This window comes from Hypanus sabinus, chromosome 12, assembly GCF_030144855.1.
Source record: "Hypanus sabinus isolate sHypSab1 chromosome 12, sHypSab1.hap1, whole genome shotgun sequence".
Lineage (NCBI taxonomy): Eukaryota > Metazoa > Chordata > Chondrichthyes > Myliobatiformes > Dasyatidae > Hypanus > Hypanus sabinus.
The window spans coordinates 88,508,897-88,523,491 of record NC_082717.1 but is presented as its reverse complement, the minus strand read 5'-3'; the positions used below and the strand labels follow the sequence as shown (position 1 = coordinate 88,523,491).

Sequence of the window (14,595 nt, the reverse complement as noted above, 5' to 3'; positions counted from 1 at the left end):
GGATGCATGCTTTGCCCACTGCTCTACTCTCTCTACACCCATGACTCTGTGGCTAGGCAGAGCTCAAACGCTATCTATGAATTTGCCAACAACACAACTATAGTTGGCAGAATTTCAGATGGTGCCGCAGAGGCGTACAGGAGTGAGTTGTTGTAGCAACAACCTTGCACTCAAAACACAATAAATATAAATAGATAAGATAGCTTATATACATAGATTGATTGTATGTAAGTATATAAAATGATACTGGGTACTGGAGTGTTCTGTGCATAAAGTGACTTTGATAGGAGTGGTGGTGGGGGTTGTGATGGGATAGGTTACTAGGTGGAGGTGTTTATCAGCCTTACTGCTTGGGGAAAGTAACTGTTTTTGAGTGTGGTGATTCTGGCGTGGATGTTATGTAGCCTCCTCTGTGATGGGAGTTCATTAGCAAGGTGGTTGGGATCCTTCATGATATTGCTGGCTCTTTTCTGGCACCTTTCTGTAAATATATCCTTGATAGCAGGTAGGCAGGTGCTGGTGAAGCATGGGCAGTTTTGACTTCCCATTCTAGTGCCTTCCTGTCCACCATACTGCAGTTTCTGCACCATGCAATGTTGCAGCATGTCTGAATGTTCTCCACTGTAGAACATCATGAGTTCAGCTCTCTTCCGTCTCCTGAGAAATTAGAGGTGTTGGTAAGTTTTCTTGATAGTGTAGGATCTGTTCTGCGACCATGAGAGGTTGTGCGAGATGTGCATTCTCAGGAACTTGTTTCCACTGCTGTGCTGCCAATGTGAAGAGAGGTATGAGTGCTGCGAATTCTCCTTTAGTTGATAACCATCTTTTTTGTCTTGTTGACATTGAAGAAGATGTTATTTGCCTGGCATCTGGCTTCAAACTCTTGCACTTCCTCTCTGTAGACTGTTTCATCATTGTTGGTAATGAGCCCGTCAATGTCTTGTCATCAGTGAACTTGGCGATTACTTGGGTGTGAGCGGGGTATACAGCAATGGGCTCAGCACACAGCCCTGAGATGGCACCCATGTTGAGGATGATGGAACAGTTGTGCATCCTGACTGAGGTCTGTTAGTTAGATAGTCCAATGCCCAGTCGCTCAGCAGTGTATTTAGACCAAGGACTAGGAATTTGTTCACCAAGGTCTGTGGCACAATAGTGGTTAATGGCAAGCTGAAATCCAGAAATAGTGTCCTTGTTTGATAATTTGATAAAAGTTCTTACCAAGTTGCCATTGGTATATTTCTTAGAGTGGTCTTTTCCAGAACTGTACATTTCCAGTCAATATATAGTCCTCTCCCTATCCCTGCAGTCTCCTTCAACCTCCTAATATCTCTGCTCCTCTAATTCTGACTACTTTTGTGTTTAGGTCTGGTCACTGAGCTGTAGAGATGTTATCGAACTGGAGAGGACACAAAATAATTTTGAGAGGACCAGGACTTGACAGCTTGAGAGTTAGATATTTGATATGTTCTTTTTTTCTTGGAGAGTAGGATGTTGAGTGGTGAGCTTACCAAGGTTATATAAAATCAAGAGGAAAGTAGATGAGGTGGATAGTCACACTCTTTTTCTTAGTGAGGTCCTCTAATGGTCAGAGTTGAACATTGACGTGCTTTCTGGCTAGTACAATATGGAGAGCAAGTTGTTGCCCATGCAGCAGGTTCCTCCTCTCCATGCAGCTGATGAATCAAAAGAAACGGTGGACGCTGATACAGTTTGGCATCAGAGGCATCACAGGAGTTGCCAGTCAACGTTGAACTCAACGTAGGGCTGCTTTAAGGACCCCGGCTCCAGATGTTTCCTTGGGGTTTACTCCCGAAGCCTTCTCCATGAGTGGGTATACCTGCATGGCAGCAGAGTTTCAGAGCAGAAGAGTCTAAAACTGGAGGGCATTGATTTAAGATAAGAGAGAAGAAATGTTAAAGGGACTGAGGGGAAGCTTCTGGGTAGTAGGTGTATGGGATGATCTGCAGAGGAGGTACAAATACAATGTTTAAAAGTTATTTGGACAGGTACATGGACTAAAAAAAAGGCCTAGAGGAATATTTGCCAAACACAGGCAAATGAGACTAGCTCAGACAGACATCTCAGTTGGCATAAATGAAATGGGCTAATAGACCTCCTTCCATGGTGCTAACTCAATATACTCTGGTACTGAAGGCTACAACTTCAGTCACTGAAGTTGTAAGTTCTGAAATTCCATTGTTAAGTCTCTCTGCTCCTCCACCTCTCTCCTCCTTTGATATACAGTGACTTCTGATCAATTAGAACACATTGGGACCAGTACATTTTGGCCCAATCAACTGAAGTTTCATGGACATATTTAGAAATGTATAAAAAAGTCACAAACTACCCTTTAATTGAACAACAAATTATGTACTTAAATGAAATACAGAGCAAATTAGAACACTGTCAATACTTTTAAACTGCGTATCAGTTCCTAATAGTTATCAATGGAGGAATTAATTCAATGTAAGCTGCCATGTTCTTTTGATTGACTCTAAATTAACAAAATCAGCATAGACACCAATTACAAATCATGGACTGCCTTCATATAATCCTTTTGACGATTGTATCCTCCAAATCTTCATTTTTGTTGTAACATTCCAAATGATTGTCGATACCTTCATATTCTTCGTAGTTCCTAACTTGCTGAAGTTGTGAAATCATTTCATTTTCACTCCCGGCTGCTTCTGGCATCTCCAAGCCTGAATGCTTGAAACTGCAGTAAGGAAAAACAATTTTGAATTGCCTTACTGTTTATTTCTCACCAACTAATAGTGGGAAAAATCATCGCTTTTTGAACACAAAGACACACAACTGACACTATTTAAAACCTGTTTGGTCTAAGCATGGTGAGTGTCACATAAGTGCACATGACTAACACTGGTTAGAAACTGTTTGGCAACAGTCTCCTGTCCCAATTAAACACCATAGTGTCCCAAATAAATGAATGAATGGAGTCCCTGCTATTTTCTCAATTAATTTTTGTTCTTTAAGAGTTGTCCCAAGTAAGTGACTGTCTCAATCAACTGATTCCCCAATTAACCAGTATCCATTGTACACCTTAAGAAATTCCTCTCTGACCAAGTTTTCAGTTGCTTATTCTAAATTTTGTTCAATCATGCCCCTACAAAAAACTGTTGGATGTTTTGTGTTAACTGTATTATGTATTAGGTTGATGCTGTTTCACTGGCTTATGCCAGTTTTGATCAGATGATGGAAATAATCGTATCAGGAAATAAAATGTGGTCGAATTTTCCTGCATTGATGTTTAACTGACCTAAACAGAGTTAAACCCTGGAATCTTTTGCACTTTAAGCCAGGGGGACTTTTAGAATTTAATAGTTGTGTGAACAGATTTATTTTGTAATGGTCAGATTGTGCAATCAATAAATGTAATGATTGTATTTAATGAAGTATGAGAAAATAAGGAAATAGGAGAAGATCACTGAATGCTCAAGCCTGCCCTGCCATTCAATATCATCATGGATGATCTGCCTCAGGTTACAATGCCTCTTCTGTGCCAGTTTCCCAGAGCCCTCAATCCCTCAGAGCCTTTGTCCCGCTGAAGAGTTTCCGCCCGAAATGTCAGCTGTACTCTTTTGCATAGATGCTGCCTGCCCTGCCGAGTTCCTCCAGCATTTTGTGTGTGTTGCTAAGAAGATTGCTCTACTGCTTCTAGAGTTTAGAAGAATGAGAGATAATCTTATGGAAACATCTAATATTCCAGGGGGCTGGATCAGAATCAGAATTAAGTCTATTATCATTGACATATTGTTGTGTAATTTGTTGTTTTGTGACAGCAGTATAGTGCAAGACAAAACATTTCTGTAAGTTACAATAAAAAATAAAATAATTAAGTAGTGCTGGAAAAGAATAGTGAGGTTGTGTTCATGGATTCATGGACCAGTCAGGAATCTGATGCAGGAGGGGAAGAAGTTGTTCCTAAATGGCTGTGTTGGTTAGCAGGCTCCTGTACCTTCTCCCTTATGGTAGCAATGAGATGAGGCCATGTCCCAGAAGGTGAGGTTCGTTAACGATGAATACCGTCTTCTTAACCACTGCCTTTTGAAGATGTCCTCAATAGGGTAGGGTAGACAGAGATTCTCAGACCTGAAAGGTTAACTGGCTGTTTTTCTGCAGATGCCATCTGTACTGCTGAGTATTCTGATGTTTTCTGCTTCATCTCAAGTGCTATGTTTCCCTTGGCGGGTGAATCTAGAACCAAGGAACAGAGTCACAAGGAAAGGGATGATGATGCATTTCTTCTTTCAAAAGGCTGTAAATCTTTGAGCCAGACCTTTGTACTATATATTAAGCCTGATATGGATGAATTGTTGGACTAGATATTATGCATGTTCTGTAGGAAAATGGAACTGAGGTGATTAGCCAAATTAGTTACATTCTAATGGACAGACTTGAGGGGATGTATGGACTACTTTTTTTTATATTTAATTGCGTCGTTTTTTAAATCATCCATTGTAATGAGTGGAGCCTGTAAAATCAGGATTTTGCAAATGTATTATTTCTCTACATTTGGCTGGAGATTGACCTTGATTGGAAGAATGTGACCTATTCCCACAACTGTGCAAATAAACGCAGTTATATTTGTTTGAATCCCTTTATAACCTGCCTCTTGTACTCACAAATGTCAGTAGTTATGTAGAAGTTCTCTGCATGTCACATGAATGTACTCACAATGATCGCCATTCATTACTGCAAACTGGGTGAAGTAGCAAATACTTTGTTTTCTCTTTCATCTTATAAAGCGAATTTAGTAAAGCCTTACATAAACAACCCTTGAAACTAAGGCTGGAACAGAATTTCATTGCGGTTTCATTCCTGTTTCGGGAAACAAAATACGTTATTTCACCCGAAGAGCACATATGATCGATTATGTTTAACGTGCATTTATTCTTAAAAATATTGACTGTGCGGTGAGAGCACTACATGATCAAACGTGACTTGCAACATCCACAGCATTCAGGAATTAACGTCCGCACGCCGTACTGATCCAAACATAAGTGTTTCTCGATATGTTTCTTTTTAGCGTGCTGTCAAGAGCATGTGACTTCCGTCACACGAACAGGACTCATTCATTTGAGCTTATTAATTTTGCATCTAACCTATTTTTTGGGGGGAGACCTGAACTGTTAGAGATGAACTGCAATCATTGTGTCAAGGTGGAATTATGTTCTTATCGGCTGGTAACCGATCTTGCTTTCCTTCCCCACCCACACGTTTACCTCATCACCGGCGGCCGTAAGGCGGGGGGCGCTAGGACCCCGCGGCGTCGCCAGCTGCCTGTGCCCCGGCGGAGCCGCGCTGATAAAAAGGGCCGCTGTCATCCTTTGACGTCAGTGGCGTTCTGGATTTAAACTCAAGAGAAGATGGCGGCGGGTGCCGAGTGGAGAGGTCCGCGTATCTGCCGCCGTGGCAGCGGCGGCGGCGGCGACGACGGCAATTCCAGCACCGAGGGTAACGTTCCCGCTCCTCCCGCGGGCTTCCCGGAGGGCCGGCTCGTGGCGGCGGACGGGGGAGGGGGAGGGGGGGGGAAGTAAAGTTCGTTAACTGGGCCGCCCGATGAGAGTTTGAACGGCGGCGCGCGCGCTCCCTCGCGCGAAGGGAGGGCGGGGGGAAGCGAGTCCTCGGTCAGCGCGCAGGCGCGGTGAGCCGGTCGTTCTCACGCGGAGGGGGGGTGGAAGATCGCTCTGGAGGGGGGGGGCGCAGAAAAAAAATGCTGTTGAAAAGGGCGCAGCAGTCCGAGCAAAGGCGATTGGGGCGCCGGAGGTCCCGGGGACGGAGCGCCGGTGAGTGGGAATGAAAGAAACGCTGTTTAGTTTTATTTTGCGACGGAGTAAGGAAGTTTTCACGTGAACCTACGGGGTGGTGGGAGGTGGGTGGTGAACGGAGGCGAGGAGCCGTTTATCGTCTGCTAGTAACTTGGCGGCAGGTACGGCGGCCCGCAAGTGATCCTGCGCGGCCGCTGCAATCGCGACTCCGCTGTTCTGATATCTTGCTTTAATTCCGTGCATGCCTGAGATTTGCCCCCTCACACCGATCGGGATGTACCCCACTCCCTTCCCCTGCGGGAAGCATGTCCTTCCTCCCGACATTGTGGCCAGAGAAATTGCAAGGTGTCGGGGCCCGGGAGGGAGGCAGGCAATCTCTGCAACACAGTGTATGAACCGACGTCTCCGCCGCCCCATGTCCTAGGGGAACGTCCCCTGCCACGGTTATTAAAGTTCATCTCGTCGGCTCCTGTCACCGCTCTGCGCCCTTTACACTGCCCTGCCTTTCCCCTCTCCTCCGGCCTGCATTCCAGTAGCAAAGTGTTATGCAATCACTTTTAGACACATGGCTCTTTTAAAAAAATACTTCCCCCGGGCGGAGGCAAGTGACTCGAGTCGATCCCGGTTTTACCTGAAAAAAATCTCCACCCCCTAGCAAAGAAGCTAAGAGAATAAAACATTTATATTACTTAAAATACAACATAGTGGGTTGAAATTGGGTGGAATGTGAATAATCTTCTGCTTGTGTTCGTTTCACCACCTTGCTAGTCCGTTATTCCATTGCGTGAAAAAGAGGAGCATCTTGTTCAAACCCAATTATGGCTCCCAGCTGAAATAGTTTTGCTCTCATGACGTCTTAGCAGAACTAGAACTAATGTTTCATGCCAGTTGTCCCTCATAAGAGCTCTTCCAGCACTGATTGGCTGCATTTACTGTTTCAACATGGTAGTACCCTAATATCTGCAGACCACCTGGAGGATTGTATTCCTGCACATGCTAAAACCTCTTGGTCGGACAGACAGCCTTCACGAATGTTGATCTTGATTTAATGAATATTATCGGAGGACCCATTGACAGTAGTGTGAGGAACACATGGAAATGAGAGATGAACCTGACAAAGTTGCAACACCGTGCTAAATGAACCAAGCAGCATGCAATGGACATAACTACAAAACAGGACAAAATATGTGCTAATCAACTTTCAACAACTCATTGGTGTTTGGAATGTGGGAGGAAACCCACATGGGCCATGGATAGTGGTGGAATTGAACCCAGATTGCTGGTTCTGTAATTGTTGACATTAACTGCTTTGCCACTTGTGCTCCATTCCTTGAACCTTCACTTGGCCAGAAGAGCCTGTTATCATGCTTTATCTCTAAATGTAAAGTTAATAAATGTAACTTTGAGAAATCGCAACCAATTTAATCAGTTCAAGATTTGTTAATGGAGTTGTGTCCGATTGGGAATGATGGTAGACCAATGGATGGGTAATGGAAGGAGGCCTCAGAATCCCCAGCCTTGCCAATGCAAAGCCTTTAGCTTTTGAGTCGACAGTGAGTCAAGTATTTGCAACTGATCATCTAAAATTGAGTGGGTGATTATTTTCAGCTTTCTCCCACAATCATAAAACAACGACAAGGGTGGATACTGCAAAACCTACAGGACCTGCTTGCATCATGGCTGTAGTTCCAGTTTTATTTTGAGAACAACCTGCACTTTTGTCCAGGCTGTGCCAGTACACTGCCATTACTCCAAAATGTGGAGAATTATCCATGTTCTTGATCATTAATGATGGAAGATGTCATGGCACCTCTCTGTAACCTGTGTACTGAAGCTTGCATTTTGTCAGGATCAGCTAGCTAGTCAAGTGTTACAATTGAGTCACTGCTCTTGAAATAAAGGCAGCATTCAGTATCCTTATAATACAGGAAGACTTTCTATCCATCAAGTCTCTCCTGCCTTTCAGAACAAACTCATCAGACCCTTTCCCCATTTATTCCCTGCAACCTATTCCATCTTGAATACCCATCAATTCTGATTCTCTTACCATTCACCTACCCTAGGGGTAATCTATAATTACCTTTATCCTACCAACTAGCATGCCTTTTAGTTGTGGGACAAAATTTAATTGCTTGAATCTAAATTTGCAGTCATAGTGTAATTTGATTTTTGGGATTAAGTCCTTGTGAAATCTAAAGTCAAAGGGAATTGACACTGGGTTTTCTGTCTGTCTGGTATCCTGACTCCAAATCTTTTTATTTGGCCATCTGCAATGTGCATGTGGAATTGAACAGAATATATCTGCTTGCCTAGATAAGTGCAGCTTTTGCAACATCTGAAGCCCAATAGCATGCAGGACAAAGCTGTTTGATTGGTACCCAGGTCTAAATATTTGCTTCTTTTCACTACTGGCACTCTATTGTTGCTATGTATCACTTCTAAAATGCACCACCAATATTTGTGGAGATAGTTAATGTATCCAGAACAAATTTCACAAGGCCAGAAGGTGAATGGGAATAGCATTTGAATTGCTCAGCTGCCTAAATGCAATTTACGTCAACACTGTTCATGTAGCAGATGTTCACTTGTAACAGAATTCACAAAACACTGCCCTAAAGTTTGAGATAGAATAATATTTCTGAGTTTGGTAGAGGGGAAAGCAAATAAATATTTGTTTTTCCTCATTTTGTGACATTGTATAGCTGATAATACTTTGTGTTACAGCATAATTGTAATAGACATTTCTTGGAATGCAGCCCCCTAAATTTTGAAATATCCTCCCCATCAGCATTACCTAATTGCATTGAAGAAGTCACCATTTGCAGTCATTCGCAGTAGGTAATAAATACTAATACAAACACCTGATATGTCCACTGTTTATTCCTCTCAATAGATGCTATATAACCTGTAGCATTTTGTGTGGTATTACTAACCTTGACAGTGGTTCATACATTTTGTAAACTGAATCCCCAGTCTTGACCTTTTGCAGCCATTTCTGACTCTCAATTAGTTCATCTGCCTAAACTCGACAATTATGTCTAGTGTATTGACCTGAAGGTCGTTTGATTTCCAAACACAGTGGAATCTGTTTAATCGGGACCAGTACGTTTTGGCCCAATTAAATGGCTGCTCCAATTAACTGAAGTTTCATGGAAATAGTTAAAAACATACAAAAAAGATGAACTGCAGTTTAACTGAGTAACAAATTATGTATTTAAATTAAATACTGAACAAATTAGGATGCTATCAATATATTATAGTACTAGAAAACTATTAGTTTGTAATGATTATTGACAGGAATTCAGTGTACGCTGCCACATTCTTTTAATTATAAATATAATTAGCGTAGATATCTTGTGTAAATAATGGACTGCCATCATTCAATGTTTTCCATGTTTGCATCCTCCAAATCTTCATTTTCATAGTAGTATTCAAGTTGATTGTCAATACCTGCAGATTCTTTGTAGTTCCTAACTTGTTGAAGCAGTGAAATTGTTTCATTTTCACTCCTGGCGGTTTCTGGCATCACCAAACCTAAATGCTTGAAACCACAATGAGGTGCAACAGTTCTGAAATGTCACTAATAATTGGTGAGAAATAAGCAGCAAAACAAGAATCACTGCTTTTTGAACACAAATACATGCAACTGGTGCAATTTAAAAACAGTTAACTCTGAGCTTGGTGTAGTGTCTAACAGCTAAACAAGCTCATGTGTTTGATACAAGTTAGAAACTTTTTGACAACAGTCTCCTGCCCCAGTTAAGTGGTGTAGTGTTCCAAACAAATGAAGAGAACCTCTGCTATTTTCTTGATTAGTTTTTGTTCTTTAAAAGTTGTCTCAAATAAGTGGTTACCATGATTAACTGCTGGCTCAATTAACCAAAATCCACAGAACCATCCTTGGTACCATGCCTTTTACTGGAATGTCTGAGACTGTTAATAGAATTTGGAATGATAACGGAAAGTGAAAAATGAAATTACTGCACTTGATGACAATTAACTGCTTTCATTGCCATAGTGATACTTCTAAGAAAGATAATTTTATTTTAACCTCTTGTCTTTGGCATTTAACACGTTATGTCTTTACCTTCATTGCTCTGTTTATTGGGAATGATAATTCAAGGGATGAGAATGGTTATTTCCTGCATGCTGTCAAAGACCAAAATCTTTATTGCCTTTTTATTCAGGGATGGATCACCTTTGTCCCACTGCTGCTATCCAAAATTACAGAACCCATTGGAATTCTTCCAGTCCAATCCAAAAATGATGATTTGGATTCTGCTCAATCTTGCTCACGGCCTTCATTTTACCCATGTCTACATTTGCCTTTTGTAGGACCAACTGATACGGAGCTTTCAATTCTTGACTGTCTGTCCTGCAAGGTGAAGCATGCTACAGGCAGTGACTTGCTTTTAGTTCTGGATCCTGAGGTCTGTTCAGAATGAACAGATGGCCTTTTGACAGATTGCTGTTGCCAAATTCTTTTGTAAGCTACTTTAATATATGTTTCATAGAAGTGTTTAAGATTTGTTCAGGTAGATTTCAATGATTGATTTTTTTTAATGTTTTAAAAGCAAGCTATAAACCAATTAAAGTAATATAATAAAGTAGAAAATAAATCACTTTTTAGTCAATGTCTATTGATTCAATTAACCCCATTCAAGTGAGCTTGAATTTAGTTTATATTGAAGCTTTACTCTGAACTCAAGCAAGTGTAAACTTGTTTCTGACATTGTTGTATTGAGGGCAAGGTGAGGAAGATGAAAATGGGCTGACCTGTGAAGAACAGGTTCTGATGCCTCTCTGCAGAAATTGATGACAGGTAAAAATTTGGCTAGCAACTTGAAATTGGAGCATTTATTTTGTTGGAGTTGTAATTGAAATGGCAGTGTTCTTTGAGAATACTGTACACTCTTTTTAACCTAGTTGAACTTGTTTGTTTTGTAGGATCCTGCTAATACAATTGAAGTGCCTATTGTAAAATGCATATTTATATTTCACTAACCTGAGTAGTGTCCTATGAGACAATGCTTGACTTCCATTGTAAAGTGATGCAGTTTACATACTTGAAGCAAGATAGACAAATAATTCTGATAAAATTTGGTGATTCAAACATGTGTAGGTTAGTATTTTGTTTTTGACTTATTTGAATTGATTGTTGAGCAGTGATCTCTGGTTTATGGCATTTGTGTTCACGTTTTAATAATGATATGGTATACACATCAGTGAAAATCTTTTCCTGGCTTACTGGAAATTCTGGAAATAAGTTCTGTGCCTTGTATCTTCAAGGATGCACTTGATCTATTGAATCAGAGGTCTCCATCCAATTTTGCGCAGCGGACCAGTTTAATATTGACAATATTCTTGTGGGCCGGCCAATGTTTGGGGGTGTTAATCATGACCGGAATATAGGTGATAAGTTAACAATGAGTCACTTAATAAGTGGCTAATATATTCAGTTTCATTTCTAAAAGGGTTTATCTAATGAATTTAATATTTAACACTGCGCGTATTTTCCTCGTATGAATATATATAATCATTGCAACACACCAATATCGCTGAATCTGTGGGGGCCCTGGGCTTGTTTCCCTGCAACAAGATGGTCCCATGGAGGGGTGATGGGAGAGAGCGATACTCAAAGGGGGTTACTTATGTCCAGTCTATTCCGCAATTTAGTTTTCATGGCTTTTAGCACTTGTTTCTGTCCCACTGCTCACGTTTTTTCCGCTTAAAAAAAACTCAATGGGTTTGTCATTAAGTGCAGGGTGCTTGGACTTAAGGTGCTGAAGCAGTTTTCATTGCCTTGTTAGACAGCCTCCAGGCCTGAACTCCAGTTTCCCACCCACCAGACGCCTTGGCCAGGTGCAGCTGGTCGTGGGTGGGGTGAGAGGACAAGGTAAGGGCAGAGGTCCCCGTGCCAGGGCTGCGGCAGTCGCAGTCCGAAGAGCGAGGAGGAGTGCAACTGTGCACGTGCCTGCCCCCCTTGTAGGTAGGTAGGATCTACTGACTGACAAGAGTTTGGCTTGAGGGATGATTTTCAGTAGATCGTAGCAAGGTAGCTGCTCTGCTACTTACGAAACCTTGAGCCTGAATTAGGTCATCTGTGAATATTTTAGCACTGGGTTCCCCACGAACATTCGGTGTGCTAAACAGGTTTAGAGGCACCGCTCATCTGTCTGCGCTCCAGAACGGTAGCAACGGCACTTCTTGCCGGCTGCGCGAGGCGGCTGGTTACTCGAGGCCAACCAGTGATCCCTGGCGCGAGGGTATGACTCTGTTTAGGCAACTGATGACCTCGCGTGAGTAATGACCTTGAGTGCGTTCAAGTTCAACAGTGGCGTGACTGGGAATGAGGAAAGGTGCAGCTGACTCATCATTTCATATCGCCAGATCATGTTGTTTCCTTGCGGCCTGGTAGCACATGCTTTGGTGGTTGGGGACCACTGTATTGAATAGTTTAATAGTTCCATTTAATACCAGAGAATGTATAAAATATACAACCTTAAATTCTTTCTTTCTGCAGAAACAAGTGTCTTCAAGCTCTTGTGCCACCACCTTGATAGAAATGAGAAGAGGGGGTGTCTTGGGTGTTGACTTAATTATGAATGCTGAAATTTGAGGCATTGTCTTTTGAAGGTGTCCTGGATGCTGGGGAGGCTAGTGCCCATGATGGAACTGGCTAAATTTATAACTTTCCACATCTTTATTCAATCATGCAGTGACCCCTCCATGCAACCAGTTAGAATGCTCGCCTTGGTACTTATTAGTCTAGTCAAGTCAAGTCAACTTTTATTGTCATTTCGACCATAACTGCTGGTACAGTGCATAGTAAAAATGAGACACCGTTTTTCCGGACCATGGTTTACATGACACAGTACAAAAACTGGACTGAACTACGTAATAAAAAAAACACAGAGAAAGCTATACTAGACTACAGACCTACACAGGACTGCATAAAGTGCACAAAAACAGCACAGACATTACAATAAATAATAAACAGGACAATAGGGCAAGGTGTCAGTCCAGGCTTCGGGTATTGAGTCTGATAGCTTGGGGGAAGAAACTGTTATATAGTCTGGTTGTAAGAGCCCGAATGCTTCGGAGCCTTTTCCCAGACGGCAGGAGGGAGAAGAGATTGTATGAGGGGTGCATGGGGTCCTTCATAATGCTGTTTCCTTTGCGGATGCAGCGTTATAGTGTAAATGTCAGTGATGGCAGGAAGAGAGACCCCAATGATCTTCTCAGCTGACCTCACTACCCGCTGCAGGGTCTTGCGATTCGAGGTGGTACAATTTCTGAACCAGGCAGTGATGCAGTTGCTCAGGATGCTCTCAATATAACCCCTGTAGAATGTGATGAGGATGTGGGGTGGGAGATGGACTTTCCTCAGCCTTCGCAAAAAGTAGAGACGCTGCTGGGCTTTCTTTGCTATGGAGCTGGTGTTGAGGGACCAGGTGAGATTCTCCGTCAGGTGAACACCAAGAAATTTGGTGCTCTTTATGATCTCTACCGAGGAGCCATTGATGTTCAGCAGGGAGTGGTCGCTCCGTGCCATCCTGAAGTCAACAACCATCTCTCTTGTTCACATTAAGAGACAGTTTGTTAGCTCTGCACCAGTCCGTTAGCCGCTGCACCTCCTCTCTGTAAGCTGACTTGTTGTTCTTGCTGATGGCACACCACGGTGGTGTCATCGGCAAACTTGATGATATGGTTCGAGCTGTGTGTGGACTGAGCATGCAACCCTGGGGAACCATGATTAGATTATTAGATTAGATTGTGAGGACACTCAGTCCTCGTTTATTGTCATTTAGTAATGCATGCATTAAGAAACGATACAATGTTCCTCCAGTATGATATCACAAACACAAGACAGACCAAGACTAACGTACGTAAACCACATAATTATAACATATAGTTACAACAGTGCAAAGGAATGCCGTAATTTGATAAGGGCGGACCATGGACACGGTAAAAGTAAGTCTCAAAGTCCTCGATAGCCCATCATCTCTTGTCGACTGTGGAAGGAAGAAAAACTTCCTGCCATGAACCTCCAGCGCTGGAAAGCTTCCTGATGCAGCCTCTGGAAGCATCCGACCACAGCCAACTCTGAGTCCGTCTGAAAAACTTCGAGCCTCTGACACCGAGCATCGAAAGTATGTAGAAAGTTGTGAGTCTTTGGTGACAGGCCAAGTTGCCTCAAAATATAGCCTCTGTTGTACCTTCTTTGTATTGGATCAGTATGTTGGGCCCAGGATAGGTTCTTCAGAGATGTTGTCACCCAGGAATTTGCACATGCTCACTATTTCCACTGCTGATTCCACAATGGGAACTGAGTATGTTCCCTTTCTGAATTTCTACAATCAGTTCCTTGGTCTTACGGACATTTAGTGCAGGGTTGTTGTTGTGACACAACTGAAACAGCTGGTCTATCTCGCCACCATATCACCATCTAATATTCTGCCAATAGTTGTTATAGGCAAATTTATTGACGGTGTTTGAGCTGTTCCTAACCACACAGTCATAGGTGTAGAGAGAGTAGAGCAGGGGGCTAAGCACACAGCCCTGAGATGTGCCATTGTTGATTGTCCGTGCAGAGTTATTTCAGATCCACACTGACTAGTCTCCCAGAGAGGATGTCAAGGATCCAGTTGCAGAGGGAGGCACAGAGGCTTTGGTGCTTTTGGAAGAAAGGGGAGTAGGGAGTAGACCAGTAGAAAATGTTCTTATTGTCATCCTTTTGAAGCAGGTGAGGAGACGCCAGCTGCAGTATTGAGATGAAAGATCTCCTTGAATACTCCTGCCA

General features: G+C 42.5%; 1 protein-coding gene and 1 long non-coding RNA gene across 5 annotated transcripts in view; one reads left to right on the top strand and one right to left on the bottom strand.

The window, feature by feature from the left end:
• Positions 1–2,339: 2,339 nt before the first annotated feature.
• Positions 2,340–5,385, bottom strand: LOC132403104 (uncharacterized). The gene is made up of 2 exons (XR_009515183.1): positions 5,247–5,385; positions 2,340–2,719 (listed from the first exon to the last, which is right to left on the bottom strand). It is a non-coding gene; the product is annotated as an uncharacterized LOC132403104 (long non-coding RNA).
• atl2 (atlastin GTPase 2) overlaps positions 5,338–14,595 on the top strand; it is a 97,792-nt gene continuing 88,534 nt past the window's right edge. For 2 of the 4 annotated variants that reach the window (XM_059986386.1, XM_059986388.1), the window contains exon 1: positions 5,338–5,478. In XM_059986386.1, coding sequence (XP_059842369.1) covers positions 5,391–5,478 — 88 coding nt within the window. In that variant the 5' untranslated portion in view covers positions 5,338–5,390. Of the gene's footprint in view, positions 5,479–5,666; positions 5,811–10,127; positions 10,279–14,595 lie in introns of those variants that run through there. The other 2 variants (XM_059986389.1, XM_059986387.1) reach the window with 2 other exon arrangements.